The sequence below is a fragment of the Amphibalanus amphitrite genome, unplaced genomic scaffold (assembly GCF_019059575.1).
Source record: "Amphibalanus amphitrite isolate SeventyFive unplaced genomic scaffold, NRLGWU_Aamphi_draft 000474F_arrow, whole genome shotgun sequence".
Taxonomy (NCBI): domain Eukaryota; kingdom Metazoa; phylum Arthropoda; class Thecostraca; order Balanomorpha; family Balanidae; genus Amphibalanus; species Amphibalanus amphitrite.
In genome coordinates, this window is record NW_024881968.1 from 124,353 (window position 1) to 142,595 (window position 18,243).

The window sequence follows — 18,243 nt, forward strand, 5'->3', positions numbered from 1 at the left end:
TACGGCCAGCTATTACCGTGGGTATGCCTCAACTCTCCAAAGCTCTCCCCAGCTCTCTCTCTCTCTCTCTCTCTCTCTCTCTCTCTCTCTCTCTCTCTCTCTCTCTCTCTCTCTCTCTCTCTCTCTCTCTCTCTCTCTCTCTCTCTCTCTCCCCAGCTCTAAGCAGCTTCCTGCTCTGCTCTCCGCAGCTCTCTCCAGCTCTCCCCAGTCCCCACAGGCCACAGCTTCGTAAAAGCTCCCGCAGCTCTGTAATAATTGTTTTTCCCCGCTACATGCTCTCCGCTACTGGTTCACAGCGGCTGGCGCCTCCGACAGATGACGCGATTTGTGGGGAGCCTCCGCGAGCCATACGGCGCTCGGGAGTGTTTCAATGACCGCAGGCTGTTTGAAATATAATTAGACAAACACTATTCGTTAGAATTGCGTTTTTCTATTGAAAAACAATCAGAGCAGTTCTGGTGTGAAGGGATAGATGTATGTGTCTTATGATGAATGTGCATCAATATACATCCACGGGCAAGGTGGCCGGTGTAAAGCATACTCAATCACTTTGAACCTGTCTCGAAAATCATCTTCACCCAACCTCTGTCTCTGAAATAATACACCTCACCTGATGGTGAGCGCTGTACCAGCCGCGGGACAGGGGCACCACCCGTCGGCAGGGAAACACTCCGTGACGGCCGCGGTACGCGCCGAACCACCAACCTGGGGGAGGGATGGGGTGGTTAGGGGGAGGTGTGGGCACCGGACGGTACGTCTCGGTACTGGTGAAAAAACGACACTCACGAGTCACGAGAAGCAGAGCTGAGAGCTGGCACCTCTGACTGCTTGACACTCTGTTCCGAGTAGGTACAGACTAATGATACACTTAGCGAGAAAAAAACGACACCCACGAGAGGCAGCTGAGAGCTGGCAACTCTGACTGCTTGACACTCTGTTCCGAGTAGGTACAGACTAACGATACACTTAGCGCTGTTTGCATTCACTCATTCTCATTCATTCATTCACTCATTCATTCATTGTTTGTACATTTAATGTCCCATGAGGAAGCTTTTACGTGGTCATTCCGTGTCATAAAGGCCGCTTAGTTCCTCGAACATGGGTAAGTGGTAACGGCCGTACATGCCACACAAACCATACCTCACATAGTTATAGCCATTCCATCACCGCTGTGTCATAACTGCCCGCTCGACCTCCGCTGTATGCGCCTCAGACCTACATTCTCTGTGAACGTGCCGCCCGCTGGACAGCTGATTCAGCGCCAGCTGCTGCTGCTGCTGCTGCGGTACCGCAGACACCACTAGCGGCAGCCGTAGCGGTCCGCCTGTCTGCCAACCACCAGCGGCGGCTCCCGCCGCTCCGATCCCGACGCACGGCGGCGTGTGCGGCGCGCCAGCTGACGCCCGGCGCGGCGGTGGCGGCGCAGTGGATCATAACGCGCCGCAGGAGACGCTCGGCAGATGTTGTCCGCAGTCCGCGGCCGGTCTGTGGACCGTTAGGTGCGCAGGAACGCAGACGAACAGACGGCGGGGTCTGTGTGTGCCATACAACAGCTGAATGCCTAGCGAGCGTGTGAATCAGCCAATCAACCGGTAATTAACCGTTACCAACCGGTAATCCAGTTCCATGACTGATGATAAGACGTTACTCAGCACTGCCTTTTTGCAATAGGTAGGTGTGGCCACTGGACGGAGCCCAATGCCTATTGTTTAGTTGATAGCACTCACATCTAATGCAGACCCCATCCAATACGGGCCTAGACGGACCAGGTGCCTCCAGCCTCTGGGTCCAGAGACGATCATTTCGTAGCTTTGGGTCATACGAACGGGCCCGTGGGGCTCAGTTGCCAACACTGGGTAGAGTTGTAGGCCCAAAAGCATATGCTGCCGGCATTGGGTCACGTATCGGTCTCTCCGCTTCTCAGCGAGTAGCAGATGTTGTGACGCGGCACAACTCATTGTTTGTGCTGTCAGCGCGGCACACAGTACCTCTGTATGTGGCGCATACGGAGCTTCAGCCAGGTGCCGCAAACAGGGAGTGGGTTATCAGTTACAGTGACTAACCCACTTACTGTGGAGACCTGAGGGAGTGGGTTATACCTGCAGTTGCAGTGACTAACCCACTTACTGTGGAGACTTAAGGGAGTGGGTTATACCTGCAGTTGCAGTGACTAACCCACTTACTGTGGAGACCTGAGGGAGTGGGTTATACCTGCAGTTACAGTGACTAACCCACTTACTGTGGAGACCTGAGGGAGTGGGTTATACCTGCAGTTGCAGTGACTAACCCACTTACTGTGGAGCCACCTGAGGGAGTGGGTTATACCTGCAGTTACAGTGACTAGCCCACGTACTGTGGAGATCTGAGGGAGTGGGTTATAAGGCTACCGTGACTCGCTGTCAGGCAAGGAGGGAATTGCGCGGTTCAGTATAGCTTATAGCCAGTTCAGTATACCGAGAGGACTTGGTTAGTTTTGCTTCTGTTGAGCTTTGTTTCGTTTGTTTTGTCAGGTTGTGCAGTTTGTTCGTCTCTTTGTTTGCTGTTAAGTTTTGCTGATTTGATTTTTGTGTTATTTCTCGATATGCAAATAGCTTACCATTTGGACCATCTTCACAAAAGACAAGGGTAGCATTGCTTATTTCCCAATTTGCCTTCCACCGTCTTGGATTAGGTATACGAGTATATGGAACAATGGAGCATCCGATCGGCTATCGGTGTCGCCCCGCTCCGCCCTCATCCCTGCAGCTGCCGTTATACAGTCCCATGGTGCAGGTGCCCGTCTTACACGGCACCACCTACATACAACAGCCCGCTGCTAACGCAGGTGGTGCGCCGTCCGCCGTCACCACGCTGTGCTGGTGATTGGTGATCGGTCTCACGCGCTGCACTGGTGATTGGTGTGAGATCATACTGCGGTGCAGACGCACCGGTACAGAACACCAACTCGGTTTCGGAAATGGGTACGTCTCACTGGCGTGTGAACGAGACTTCAGAGGCTCGAACTGGGATTTATATGGAGAACGGTGAGAAATGCGTCGTTCGGCAACTGGTGAGGCGAACAACCCCGATTTCTCCTGTAAGATGTGAGAAATTTGCCTTTCGAGAGATAATTGTTTTGTGGTTTTCATTTCAAGTGAACTCTTGGAGGCTTGCCCTGCATTGCATACAATATAAAATAAAATAGGCCCATTGCCCCCCCCCCCCCCCCCAACAGGACGTGGAACGGGGAACCTGCCAGACCTCAACGAGGCGCGGGTTAACTAGCAATCGGTACAGAAAACCGTTCGTTGTGATGTGCACCAACTAATTTCGTGCGAAGAAATGAAAATGTGCAAAAAAAGTTATGGTTACTCTGATCGGTATATCAGATAGTACCTACAGGTGTCCCATCGTCCCACCTCTCCCACTTTACTCTAATTGTAGCCAAGTTTCAAGGGCCTTTCTTGTTCGATATCTTCCTAGTTTTGATTTATTCACTGGAAATCTGCTCGCCTTTTCAGGAGAGATAGTAGCTGCTAGCAAGCAAACGAAAATCAGCCAACATCTAAGGCTAGAGACACCAGTCGGCAGCCAGAAGTTGGCGAGAAAAGTCGGCATCTGCCCAAAATCATTTAGCTTCGGTGTGTTCAAGCAGCGCACTCTCCTCTGGCTCTCCCAGAAAGCCCAATGAAATCCAGCTTGCCTGGTACATCCCACCACATGACACGGACGAAACGACCGATGGCGCTCCCAAACGAGGAGCCGAAGACGGATTGGGCGGTGCACGCGCAAAGAGCGGCAGGGGAAAACTGCTCGGAGTGGTGATTCCGCTGCTCCGCTGGATGGTCCGTCTCCTGCTACTAGTATATCTCTTTCAGAAGCTGCATTCGCAGTATCAGGACTACCTGTTCCAGCCCGTAGTAGTCAAGTCAATCGTGTTCCAGCGGCAGGCCCCGTTCCCACGTCTAACAATTTGTCCCTCTTCGGAACTGAGGGACACAGAAATGCTCAGCGACATGGAAAAGAATCTCACTCAGGACGAGATCACACTGGAGCAGTTTTACAACATGACGACAGTGGATTTACTGGAGACGAACAAATGGGAAGTCAACAATATGCGCCTTTACTACAGAGAGACCACGGAACAATTTAAATATCACACATTCCCAGGCACAAGTAAGCTGGGGCGGTGGCGCGCGCGCTACTACTTGACACTGACCGAACTTGACGAGAAGTTGATTCCGACACTCTGTCTGACTTTCGAGCCGAGCGAATACCTGAGAAACCGGGCCAAAAGCGACGTCAACCTGGTGCTGAATCTGAAGGTCACGGAGCTCTTCAAAGGAGGAGGCATAACCTACCACCTGTTTCTGCACGAGACTGAGGAACCGAATGTCGGCGATCTAGCCGCCGAAGCGCTGGGCGCGGACATTAAGCAGACCGTCTCGGTGGACCTGCCCCTGAAGAGAGACCTCACGCTGCGTCTGACTGCCCGCATGCTCAGCATGGTGAATGTGCGGCGCCGGCCGTGTCGGGAGGACCCCGGCTACTCTGCCATCCAGTGTCTGAAGGAGTGTCTGTGGAGTCGTCTGGCGGCCAACATCTCCTGCCGGTTGCCGCACATGGTCGGCGCCGGGGTGTACCTGCCCGACATGAGCGGACCGCTCGACCACCTGCCACTCTGCGCGAGGCCCGTGCAAATGAAATCCAGCAAGAATCGAAGAATTAACCGGCTGTGTGAGCGCATCGAGGAGACTTGCGCATATAACGATTCATACAGATGGTACAGGCCGACCAAGCTCCCAACTCCAGAGGACGAGGTCGATCCGTTTTCATTTTTCTATAAATGGAGATACAGTCGGAAGACACAGCCCGCTTCCATCAGACTAGAGCCCACAGAGAATACTCAGGACAAACTGGCCAACATCAACGACTGCACAATACCGAAAGACCTCGAAACGTTCGTTGATGACCGCCTGGCCACCGACACACAAGGCTGCGATTGCCCACCTGCCTGTCGGCAAACATTCTACCAGCTATCGGACTGGTCTCCTGGGGACGACAAGAGCAAGGACAGCTGCCGGCAGGTGCTGACACTGTCCGTCAGCCTGAAGGCCGATGAGGTCAGCGAAGCCATCTCCTTCACCCTGCCGACTCTGCTGGCCAACATCGGAGGCACCAACGGCATCATGACCGGATACTCGCTCTTCACCCTGACGGCGGCTGGCGAGGCGCTGGCGTGGAAGCTTGCCCGGAAATAAAACAGGAGTCGGTGGTGAAGTCAACATCACATTCGCGGACTGTTCTTATGCCGTTTCAGGTCTGTGATCATCTTTTTCTCAGGTTACCGACAATGGGTACACTAGTTATGTAGCCGGCTGCATAAAATCATCAACACAGGCTGCGAGTGCCATGACCCTGTTTCACGGCATGCTGCCAGCCGCTACTTGCGCTATTGCGCATTCGGTTTCCATGGAAACATCAACAACTTTCGTTGTGAGCGTCCGCGTTTGTTGATGCTGGAAACTGAAAGCGTAATAGCGCTAGCCACTAGTAGCATGCCTGCGAAACAGAGCCCCTGCCGTCAGCCACCAGTTCCTGTTCACGGTTCACCAGTGTAGGTAGCGCTGTGAGCACAGTTTTATGTAGGTGGCGCTGGGTGCAGGAGGCGGTGACAAGAGATAATGCCTGGTGCTCAATGTCCGCTCGAGAGTTGTCTGTTGTCTGTCCGGACCAAATAAAGAGACTAGTGCACTCTGTGTGCGCCGTGTCTGTGTCTGGAGTAGACACATAATTCAGGCGACTTTTGTCTTGTGAGTTATTATCATTATGCTTGTAGCAAAACGGCCAGAGCTCAGCGTGCGTGCATTGTCTGCCTCGGGAGCAGATCGCGGGCTCAGTGCTCACCGCGTGTCTCATGTAGACACACGAGACACCCGTTGTGGTCGAAAAATGGATGAGACAGCGGACAACATCTACCCTATCTGTGCTGTCTGTCTCTGAACCAGACAGCGGCCCGCACCCTGTCTTTGCTGTCTGTAGATCAGACAGCGGACAACACTCACCATGTCTGTGCTGCCTGTGTTTGGTGAAGACGCGCAGAACGGCCTCCTCCGGGAAGCTGAGCAGGGCGGGGTCCTCGCTGGAGTGTTCCTCCGTGGCCCGCATCAGGTGGTGGCGGCCCTGCCGACGGCGGAGCGAGGTCAGGGCCGGGCCAGGGAGGTCAGGGGCCGGTCAGGGCAGTCAGGGGTCACTCAGAGTCGGGGATAGTCGAGGTTCCGTTGGGGGCTAGTCAGAGGTCAGTCAGGGCCAGTACGAGCCGATCAATTTTCAAACTCACAGTCGTGAGCCGAGAAGGGGCCAGTCAGGTCATGTCTTGGGAGCTAGTGGAGCCGCGTTGAGCCTAATATAGGCGAGAAAATAGTCGGTCCGTGCCCGTTCCAGCAAAAATACTTCCAACATTGAAGGGCAATGGGACTCAGTGATGTGAATGTATGATTAATAATTATATCGTATGAATATAGAGATCCTAAGTGCTTATGTGTTTTATGTACCGCGAGGATGAAAGGTAGTTTTCGTTCAGACGGGTTACATTACGATTTCTATGAATATGGCGATAAGCCGATACAAGCACTTCATTGTAACGAATCCATGACAGATGTAAAATGACGACAAAGCTTCGATACATAAAGTACCTATCTTGATCACTGTCAATGAGATGTAGAATATTTGAAAATAGTCGGGGTCTCATTGACAAATGGTCTCATTGACAGTGATCGAGATACTTTATGTATCGAAAGCTTTGTCTTGTACAATAAACTTGAGTTCGTCATTTTACAAGCACTTCTGTTAGGAGCTGAATGTGACCAAACAGCTCCAAACGTCAGAGGTCAAGGTCACTCTCCACAGAGGCCAGCGTCACAAACAACAACAATGGCATTGTTCCCGGCATTGTTTCGGCTCCCTCAGCCGTAGCTCGCCTTGTGCCCCTTAGTGTGTAAATGTTTTATTAAGTTGAAGTTAGCCGTTATAGTGGTCTCCGTCAGCTAAGAGTGCCGTCACATATATTTTCGTTTTTTGGGGGTAATATGCCACGTCTCATTTGAGTGAAGATTGAAGGCATCGTGTATAATTTCAGTTGAATACATTTTTAGCTTTCAGCAGGCCAAAAACGTTCTGCGAACTCTTAACCCTCGCCCGCACATGGGGGGGGGGGGGGGTGGTTGCCACCCCCCCAGGTAGTCTTTCTGCTCTGCACTCAACATTTTTAAAGCTAGAAGGCTGATTTTTCGTATAGCTGCTCCTCTATCCTTTCTTGATGTCCACTGAAAATTTCAAGTTTCTGTGATTTTTGGTTTCGGAGATATGACCTTGTTTTTCAGGTCATGTCATGACCCAAATGGCCAATTCTCAACATCTTGCGTTTGCCATGGGCCTTATGAGCTTTTGACACCCTGATTTCGGCCTTTTTTGCCAGTCTTACCTCCTACCTATCATGGAACATGTTGTTCGACGATGTACAGGGGTCAAGGTCAGGGTCAAGGACGGTCAACCTAGGTCACCTAAGATAATTGCGTTTTAGGCAAGCTGAATTTACTTTTTTTGAAGTTTTTTGACTGCATTTTTGGTAAAAGCTTCTCAGATCATGATTTCATGTAATATGGACCCAAAAACAATCGGTGCACACATCAGTATACACACAGACACACACAGACATACAAACACATATAATTGACCTTGACCTAACTTGACCTGAAATGACCTCAGCAGCAAAATTCTGGTCGGGTAGTGTGACAAAGAGGTTCTAGCTGCCTTGGCACCAGAAAACAGCATCGTCATCGGTAATTGATAAGCAGCACACTTGATATCCAACGGTGACCCAAAACAGCAACATTTTTTAGTTTGACCTGACCTGGAAGGTCAATGACTGACCTGAGAAGGTAAAACTGGGTATCATTGGATTCGTCTCTTCCCAAAGAATCTTTTTGGTCTTTACTGCTAAGCTCTATCTCCAACAGGAACGAAATGGCGCGGGGGGTGGCAACCCCCCCCCCCCCCCATGTGCGTTCTAGGATGGGAAAATGGCATGTGCGGGCGAGGGTTAATGTCGACGGGAAAGCCTGAAGCTCGAAGCAGATAGGCAAGCCATTATCCCTCAGGGAGACTTATGCATGTAAGTACTTCAACGACGGTGAGCCATCGATAACAAACAAAATAATCAATGGTCCCTCGTAACTCGTAAGTTAAGTAATGAAATCGTTGAGGACTGCACACGGCGCAAACGAAACATGACCATTGACCAATGCCACAACATCAGTATTTTTCATTTCATTTTTAGTGAATTCTCATGTCGGAAGTTATCTTGAAATAACGCTCTAGGATGAAGAACAATAACACTCGCGAATTCAGTGTAACTAAAAACAGCAGTTGCTGAGCGCCGATGCTTTATTTGTATCAATCGTTGCGACATGATACCACCGTGCCGAGTCAAGTCGGCTGAGGTTTTGGACGTTCACGCCTTCTTTGTTGGTCTGATCTTCATGGTCGTGGCGTTCAGGCAGTACTCTTCCCTCCATTCTCGCCACATGATGCCCGTCCAGTCACACGATTCGGAAAGGTACCTGCCGTTCAGGTTCGAGGTGTAGCAGTAATAGTACCACCAGGCTCCCTGCCACTCAGCTGCACAGCTCTCATCCCAGGCGTCATGGTCCCGGTCAAACGTGGAGAATTGCATCCCGTTGTGGTAGCTTAGACTGTCCCCGGCGTTTCCCGCGTAGTCGGTAAAGTCCAGTCGGTAGCCGTCAGCCTCGGACGCGATGGTGAACTTCTGGTAGGTGGCGTACCTCGTTTGCCCGTCCCAATCCCAAAGATCGACCCGCAATTCGTACTCGCGATCCTGCTGGGAGGTCAGCTGCCAGAGGTAGTGAAGTCCCCACCAGAACTCCCCAACGAAAACTCCCAGGCCCCACTTGTAGGCCTCCCAGTCCTGGAAGAAGTCCTGCCTTGGTGTGATGTCGGCTCTTCTTTGGAAGACGGTCCATCCCTCGCCGTCGTCCATGTCACAGTAGGCTGGGGTCGGAGTCACACCATCAGGTTTGATAAAGTATGCCCCGCTGGGGGATCCTAAGGGCACGTCACTGCAGTCGCGCACAATCGAATCTTCCTGCGGTGTACCGTCAGTAGCAGACGTCAGCTCAGAGGTCATCTCAGAGGTCAGGTCAGCGGCTGAACCAGAGCTGCACATCAGCAGCCAGAGGACGTTAATCACCACTGGGAGACATGACGGTAGCTTCATGGTGCTGCACAAGGAAGCATGTGTTCACCTCAGAGGACCAGTCGCCTTCACTGAAGGTGTGGTCGCCGGTCGGTCCGTCCGTCTTATACCGCCTCACAGGTGGCTGGCTCACATCCACTACCGTCATGATGTGTGACCCAAAACAACTGTTGCAACAACATTATCTATCTTTAGTGAGCCGGGAAAGAACCAACCAGGAAAATAAAACAGACTTATCGGAATTCACAGCGCGAACGCTCCCTCAAATAAGTTACAGCTTTTAGACGGAGGGGTTCATGAAGGCATCAATAAATCTATATTACTATTTGAGTCTCAGCTCGATCGGGTCGATAGGGAGCGCGTGGTGCGTGCCCAAAAAGTGCAAATTCGCGTCATAGACTTTACATGTATAAATCGGCGTGCGAAATCGGGAGAAAACGGCTAATTTTGGCCGACACTGGTCCGGTTCCGGCGCAATATCTTGGTGACCAGGGGTCCGACCGGCACGGGGAAAACAGCATCGTGTAGATAATTGAATGGGCAATTGAATGGTGTGCGATGCAGTGGATGGCACGTGCCACGTGCACCGGGGAGGGCACTTTTGTTGAAAAATTGCGGTTTTGGGCGGATTTTGGAATTGATTTTATTTTTAGGTGACAGTTAAATGGAGCGAGTTGAATCAACGCCTATTTGCAAGAGAAAGGTACCGCCTCTCATATAAAAATTGTGAAAAGCTGATTGATCCAAATCAAGGTGGTGCAAATCACAGGAGAAAATGGTGTTTGTCAATTTTGTGCCAGTTTATTAATCACACGGGGTTTGCTGCATAACCTGATACCTTTGGCAATTGAATATGGTACCATTGGATAGAGCATTCAATTCTGTCCAATATTCACTCTTCATTTTCGCATGATTAGCAACAGTATCCTTAAAAAATGTAAATGTTCCAAACCATTACATTGTCATTTTTAGCGAAATTCATCGATGGCCCTCAAAAGACTTCACGCCAGTTTTCGAATCATTCTTAAGTAGAACGCATGATAATACGACAGGGGCACCTCGATGCGATGTATCTTTTTTGTTTTGGCCATCAAAAAGCATTCGAACGAAATGGATACCAACCAAATCGACACAGACCAACCCAATACCCACGGGTCACAAATAACCCTTCTTCGCGTTGCGGAGCACGCGGGTAACCCTAGTATTTACCTATACGTAAAAGGCGATATGTTATGAAAGTTGATGCTTTGGTTTGGTTCTTTGGTGTAGGCCGTGGTGGAGATTGGAATAGTCAGGGATAACATGAACGAGTTATGTTGTTGCTGCTGCTGCTCCTGCTGCTGTCAGTGTTGCGAATGTACATATTCTGCTGTCGGTAGTTACGAATGCGACTTAGCATGAGCTGATAGACTGGGCATTAGTATTCCAGCGAAAACACAACTCTGTTTAGTAACACTGACGGCGTCGGGTATAATGAGCATGTGCAGGCTTACCATAATAACAACGGTCTTCAACCAAAACGACGCTTCAACTTCGGGGTATCAGTATGGGTCCGAGAACAATTCTGCGAGTTAGCGACGCCATAATAAATAATCGTGAGTGCGCCGTCCCCCCCGCGTCCCCTCCCGTCTCACATGACTTGTCCGGGCGGCGATACGCATGTCACCCCCCCCCCCCCCACCCCTCCCCTCCCCTCTGCACTGAGGCGTCGCGTGCCGGCGTTTTCACTCTCTCCTCCTTCGAGAGCGTCTCGGACGGCGGAGCACCCGTGGGTGGCGGTGCCGGCTCGTTCCGGTCGTGACACTGTGTCACGAGTCACGGAATTCTGATACCGTGCCACCTTCACGAAATGTCTGACACCATGGTAGAGGATCCCCGCGTCGACCGACCGTGAGGCAGTGCTCAATGGACGACTTTCGGTTGGAGAGAGAGAGAGAGAGAGAGAGAGAGAGAGAGAGAGAGAGAGAGAGAGAGAGAGAGAGAGAGAGAGAGAGAGAGAGAGAGAGAGAGAGAGAGAGAGAGAGAGAGAGAGAGAGAGAGAAGAAAGCGAGAGGAGGAAAAGAGGTGGCGAAGAGCGAAAAAGAAAGAGGTGGAGCACGACCGGTGATGTCGATCAGAGGAAAAGGAGAGAGGAAGGAAAAATAAAAGTACCTATCGAAGGCCATAGGCGGCGGAACGGGGGGGGGGGAGGGGCACCGGGGCACCGTGCCCCGTTGACTTTGCCATTTCAACATTAGACCTATGGGCGTTGCATGGAAAGAATGGGACCAAAAGTCGGCAGTGCCCCCCCCCCCCCCCTTAATTGAAGGTGTTCCGCCGCCACTGTCGAAGGCTCGCGACACAGTATTATCAACTGCTGATCTGTTGGTGGTTTTAACAAGTGACATTTAAGATGTCAATATTTACCAATAACCACAATTACCCAGCCCATTTATGAGAAACACGAACTATGCCTGGTGCTCACGCCCACAATTTTCCCCTTTCTATACCAGACTCCGAAATTTATTGGCCGATCACGCGGTTACCTATTGGTCTAGACAGGCCGTGTTTCGGAGACAGCTGAACACGCTCAACTGGGCGTCACGAACGCTGATTGGGTGACACACCGTGACGTCACGTGTCATTTAGTGTGACGTCACGAGCCACCGTCCTGAGGCACATCGTTACTTCTAAAAGTAGAAATAGCAAAGGAATGATGCGACACAATTAGCGGAGGACTCATGAATTTTTAGTCGCTCGAGCAGCATGTCTGTGCCTATCAGGCTTCTCAGGACTTATCAGGATTATGTGTCGTTTATGGCGGCAATGAGCCAGAGTTTCAGCGAGGCATCATATGCTTTCTGTCACTTCGGCATGCACGGGATGTGTGCGCGCCTGTATGACTACATGGGTCATCCCGAAATCCACTGATCACGTGACTACCATCGCGCCCCGCCCCGACCTCTATCCTGTCTGGATCACGTGACCACAGGGCGTGACGGAGGCCGGATCACACCGGATCCTGTCCCTCCCCCTCCCCTCGGGCCCTCTGCCCCTCTGCCCCCCCCTTGCCCCTCTGCCCCTCATGACCTGCCTGCGCATCAAATGCAGGGTGGAGCGCGACGGAAATAGCTCAAAATCGTACGCTTTGAGTGACGTGCCGACGTGCATGATTTGATGCAGCATGATGGGCAATAGACAGCAGACATGGAGTCTTGGACAATAGATAGAGGGCAAAGACAGGTGCTATCGAGACACACGAAACATCCAGCCGGCAGAGCATCGAGGACTGATCGAGCACATACCGTCCACTGAGCGAGGAAGACTACTTGTGGTACAGCGAGTGGAGATAATATTTCAAGTAGAGATGGAAAAGCGTAGACATGGAACTTTCTTTTAGTGTGCGCTTACTGGCTTAAGTGAGACTGTTGAAAAAAGCAAGCAGTTTGAATGACACGCATGCCTTTTTACTAATTGAGGAATGAAAATCCTTCAGCTTCTTCGTAACGGGTTTAGCAACAAAGGTTTCTTTTCCGTCTGCTTGGGTGAAGCTAAAACGTATGCTAGTCAGTCCTTCTTTTTACCGTATTGAAGACATACAAAAGATGCATAGACTAACACCCACGGTATTTTTGTTTCAAACTTATCATTTGCTTTCACACGTTGCGTAATGGCAAAGCAATGCTAGTGCAGGCGGATTTCCATAAATCCGTATTTCGGGCTCACCCCTTGCAGTTACGCTTCCTGCACGTCCTAATTAAACGAGCGCGCAGTCCGTGTAAGCCAATGCTTCGTGAAAGCCAAACATGTCGATTTGGCGGGCGCCGGGCGACTCGGGGCAGGGCCCGGCTGGGCCCGCACACATGAAGGTCATTAGTGAAACGATGCGTCGATAATTTCTCTGATTTCACGCGCTACGTATTGCTGGGCGTTTCACGCTGAAAGAACGGTTGTCTGTTTGAGCTGCTCGCTCGGCCCACGGAGTAGGTAAGTTCAAGATTTTAGGTCCCATGGAATGACGACTCTTCATTGTTAAAATAATAAATAGTTCAACATCGTTCCAAATGTTCAAGCCCGAAGAAAAATCACGCAAAAAGTTTATAGAGTAGCGCTTAGGAACATCAACCAATAGCGAAGCGTTTATTACCTTCACTCGTCACGCCTCAAGATTGTAAACGCTCGAACAACAACGGAGGGTGAAAATGACAAGCTGTCACAAACTGTGCAGCGATAAGGGCGGATGTGGTGCTACAACAGCGACATCAGCTAGTGCTACCCCAGCTGCGACGCGGCGATTGCTGTTGGTGGTGAACCGCCTGTGGTCGGTCTGACCGCCACCTCGGAGACGCACAGGAAAGCGTCCCCACTCGCGTGACCTCACGGCACAACAGCTTACAAGGACGCGTGCAGGCTTTCGTTACAAGAGAGCACTGCAAAAACCACCTCTCGCTACGGCAGACTTCCGCTGTGGAACGGATCTAACAGAGTGTCAGGAGAGTCATCCCGACACGGAATGGTGCAATGGCTTTGGATGGGGATGGGGACGGGAGCGTGACCTGAGCGTGCGCCGTGCACCTCCTGTTGGTGCCATCACCAGCGCACCGTGGGAGGTGCACGCAGTCACTTTCACGAACCGCTTGCAACAGCCTGGAGAAATTCACGATCAACCATTATGACGATCGGCGCTTCTCACATTTCATAACGTTTTCAGAGACCATAAAGAATAGGCAACTGATGGTAGCATAGATAACTGAATGTGCAACCTTTCTCGGGATATTTTGCAGCGATTGCGTATAATGGTTCAATTGCATTTTTTAATCAGTTATATTGCCTGTAGGTGTATTAAAATATGGAACGTCGCTCAATAAAATGATAAGACTGAACTTTTCACCCACCTTTAATGTGCCATTCATTTTGTCCTTGGCCTCTTATTGTATGTGCTAATTCATCATAAACACAGCCCTCATTGTTGTATCTTTTTGTTGGGTACGTCATAACCCAGTTTAACGTCAAAGTAACAACAAAGACCCGCCCGTCCGTCCCCAAATCCTTGCATCACTCCCCTCCCCCTCCCACACACACACACACACAAACATATGTACAATACCCCCTCCCCCAGCACTGACCTTGAAGAGTAGTTTGGCCAGTGTGACCGGGTCGAGTCGATCGTGAAGTCCCCGGTACAGCGGCAGGATCAGACCCAGCCGCCTGGCCGCCGACACCGCCTGGTACCAGCGCTTCAGCGAGGGCGGCGTGTTCACCAACTCGTCCAGCAGCGTCTCCAGCTGCCCCTCCTCCTCCTCCTCCGCCACTCCCGGCAGGGGGACACTCCAGGAGGGGGCCCGAGAGCTCCCCTGCTGGGCCGACTGCGGTGGGGTTGGACGTCTCATGACGTCACATAGCTCCGCTGCCAACTGTCTCTGCTGTTTCACCGCGCGACGCTCCGGAGGAACGTCCTTCAGACGAGGGAGGTCTCCGTCCGTACGTTCATCAGCCTCACTCTCGGAGATTAGTCTGGCGCCGGCGCCAGGGGCGCTACTTCTCTCCTTGTGTGAGAAGAAGCGCACCTCTCCCAACTCCGTGGCAGAGAGGTACCCCAGGCTGCGAGCTTCCTCCAGCAGGTCATGTCTCAGCACGGCGATATCCGCTGCCGTCGGCCGCGCGGCGCGGGACTCCCTCGCGCGCCCCCGCTCCCTCCGACGAAACTTCTGCAGGCTGAGGAAGGACTTCTGGACGGGCAGGTCGGCCGGAGGCCAGCAGGTCTGCTGGCCTCTCCGTGGCGTCGGCAGCGTCCGGAACTGGGGGTTATACCGCGAGAACACAAACCTCGGTCGGCTGGGCGTGCCTCCGTACCGATCGGGCCCGCGGCGCCGGAGGATCCCCCGCACTGGACGATCAGAGGTCTCCAGAAGGTCGTCCACGCTGGAGGTCTTCCGGACCGGGTGGACGTGCTGGAGGTCATGTTGGTTGTCCTCTTCCGACGCCAGGTGCTCTGCGCTGCCCCAGACGCCGCTGTGTCTCTGCAGACGTCTGTGGCCCTCCAGTGAGTCTGATCTCTGCCGGTCGGCCGCCGGGCGTCTCCTCGCGTTGGGCACCTTCAGCGCGCTGTGTGAGGAAGCCTCGCTGCGAGGGACGGCTGAGGTATCCGTGCACGCGGAACACCCAGAGGACACGTTCGACGGCTGTGACGAGGTCAGGGAGGCGCTGTCGGTGGCCTCCCGACCGCTGTCCGTACACTCGCCGCACATCTCGGATTCCCTCGCAGCCTGCTGAGGTCCCGGGTTCGAATCCACCCCCGAGCGCGTCTCTTTGTCCGCCTCTGAGAGACCGAGCTCTGACCGGCGCCACTTGAGCATCGAGTGTTGGAATCTGGAGTCCAGGTGGTGTATTCAGGAGCGGTAACAGACCTCCGTGAAATACAATGTCTGAAGACGGCGTCCCAGGTTACGAGTAGTCCTTGTCCGTTAATGTAATCGAGCGGGCACGTGCCAACACGGCCTAAGACGGCACGTCTCGTGATATTCCGTGTTGGAGATCGAACACGTGCACTACAGTTAACGTTTAAACACGTGCCCTTATCGGGTTTGAATAGTTTCTTGGAACGGATCAGCGTGTAGAACGGCACACGTTTGGGCAGCTGTCACGAAATGATTATGGCGTATTTCAACTATTCGTTCAATGCCAACCCTCAATTCATGATTGTGAGACAATGCGGCATAGCCACTGGTTTCTTTACCACAATGTCTATCAATTCATGAGTGAACAATTGCCAAAATCAGCACAGCAACTTGTCACTCCATTGTTACCAGCACTATCACTAACAATGTGACTGACTGCGATACTGACTGGTTGACTGACGGACTGATAGCGCGACTGACAGCGTGACTGACCGGCGTGGAACGCGGCGCCACCCGGGGTACAGCCCCCACCCTCCGCTAGCTTCCGGTCAGCGCGGGTGCTGTGCGGAGGGGGAGGGAGGGGAGGGTGCGGTGTGTGTGCCACACCCTGGATACGGACACGGACTGCCGCGGGTGAAGAGCTGCGGACACAGCGGGTCCGGGGACACGGTGTCCGGCGGATCTGAGGACACGATATCTCTGACGGGGCTGTGGACACAGTCCACTGTCCGGTAGACCTGAGGACACGTGTTTGACGAATACAGCTGAGGATACGTGCACCCGCCAAAGCCGAGGGAACAATCTGTCCGATCCACGTGCTAGTGCTGAGCTGGGAGCTGTGAAACGTTTTCTCTTTAGTGTTTCTGTGGATCACCGGCTCATGACGATCGAACAGTGAATCCAGGAGGCGGTGAGTCGGATCATTTGGGACGGTGATTTTACATGCACCAGTGGTTTCTTCACTTTTCTCCTGGCTTCGCTCGTTTCTGGATATGGCAGCAGTTCTCTTCACGGGCTTGTTTGTTGACCGCAAACTGTCAATGTCAGTTTGACAGTGAGTGTCAATTCAAATCTTTGAATTGGCCTCTGCCCTCAATCTTTTACAAATCGGAGCACATCTATCCTCGGTAAAACGACGAATATAGCACTCGCACTAGCACCAAATCACGCCACCACTGGCCACAATAGTTTCACGTCAGCACACCACTCCCTTCCACGTGTCCCGCTGTTTCGTACCTCGGCTCACTGCTTCCCCGTCCGTTCACCGTACCGACGCTGCCTCGTCCGAGTGTCACACTCACGGCACCACCCCTGCCGCCTGTCACCCGGGCCCCCGCCGCCGACCGACTGTGTGTCACGTATAGGACCCGACTCCGCCCCGACGGTGAAACGCCCGGGGCACTGGAGCGGCACAGCGCGCGAGCCGACCGCCCGGCTAGCGCCCCCGACAGAGGATAATGGGAGGGGGGGGGGGTTGTAGTGAGATTATCCGTAGGATTTGTGTCATGAGAAGAGCAGTAGGATTGACTGTGAGGTGGGGTTGATGGTCGGATCGGGTATCTTGTGAAGGGAGTTGAAGGGAATTATTTTGTCGTGATGTGAGATGTAGGAGTGGTACTTGATTACAATGTATGGTAAGTGTTACGGTGAATATTTTTTGATGAGTTATGAGTTAGCCCTTTTACCCAAGAATGGAGATGCTTTATTGCCTATTAATTGAAGGATATGTGATTGACTCAAACTAGATTTGGCTATATCCGATTATAAGGACAAGATAGGCATGATTTATTTGAAACGACAATTTAGACAGCGACTATCAATAATGGAGGTCTAAAAATATTTTTATTGGATATACATATCTATTATTCATGCTTTACTTGCCCATAAAAGTTTGACGCTCCATTCACCGAGCTCAGTTACATATCCATGTAGAAACTCCTCGACTTTCACCTTCACTACCGCGAAAAAGTTATTCGTGTCATTCAAACACAGCGCAAGGTCGCACTCTACAGCTCACCACCGTGACGAAAACAAAACAAACAGAATAAAGCAGACTGCGGCTGATTATAATTGCACGGGCCGCGTCCCCGGTATCACCCCACGTGCAGGTCGTGAATGCAGCATTGGCGGCCGGGCAGCCGTGACAAGTTTCACGACCCCAAAGAACCGAGACAGAGAGGTATGTATGACGGAACGCGCCGGTATTGGCGACATCACGCAGCGCGACACAGTCGCCATTGTTCTCACTTTTGACCAAACCTAGCGAAAGTCGATATGTAGATGAAGATGAAAGTTTTCGGCGGGCTCTGTTCCACGAGCCTATCGGGCTGTTTTCAATTTTCAGCAGCCTCCTCGTGACATCGACATGAAATGGATGGAGCGTCATGGTCATGCCCTGTCATGGGCATTGGGATGTAAAGTTAAGACTTCGTGTGTGAGTAGTCTTAATTGTCAATACCAGTTGCCTTTCGATCGTTTTCATCATCAGTCAGTCTCTATTTTTGTTTTTCAGCTCTCTTCGAGACTTCCTACGCACAAAAACTGGAGGAATGCTTTAATGGATTGCTTTATAGAGTCATTTTGTGTAAAAATAGCATTTTAAGGTCTTCCGTC

The 18,243-nt window shown here is 51.9% G+C and overlaps 1 protein-coding gene across 1 annotated transcript; it reads right to left on the reverse strand.

Annotated features, from left to right (window-relative positions):
- Positions 1–8,406: 8,406 nt before the first annotated feature.
- Positions 8,407–9,216, reverse strand: LOC122392206 (techylectin-5B-like). Its single transcript, XM_043386817.1, has one exon. It carries the CDS (start codon positions 9,182–9,184, stop codon positions 8,492–8,494), a length of 693 nt encoding a protein of 230 aa, XP_043242752.1. The 5' UTR covers positions 9,185–9,216; the 3' UTR covers positions 8,407–8,491.
- Between the last annotated feature and the right edge of the window lie 9,027 nt (positions 9,217–18,243).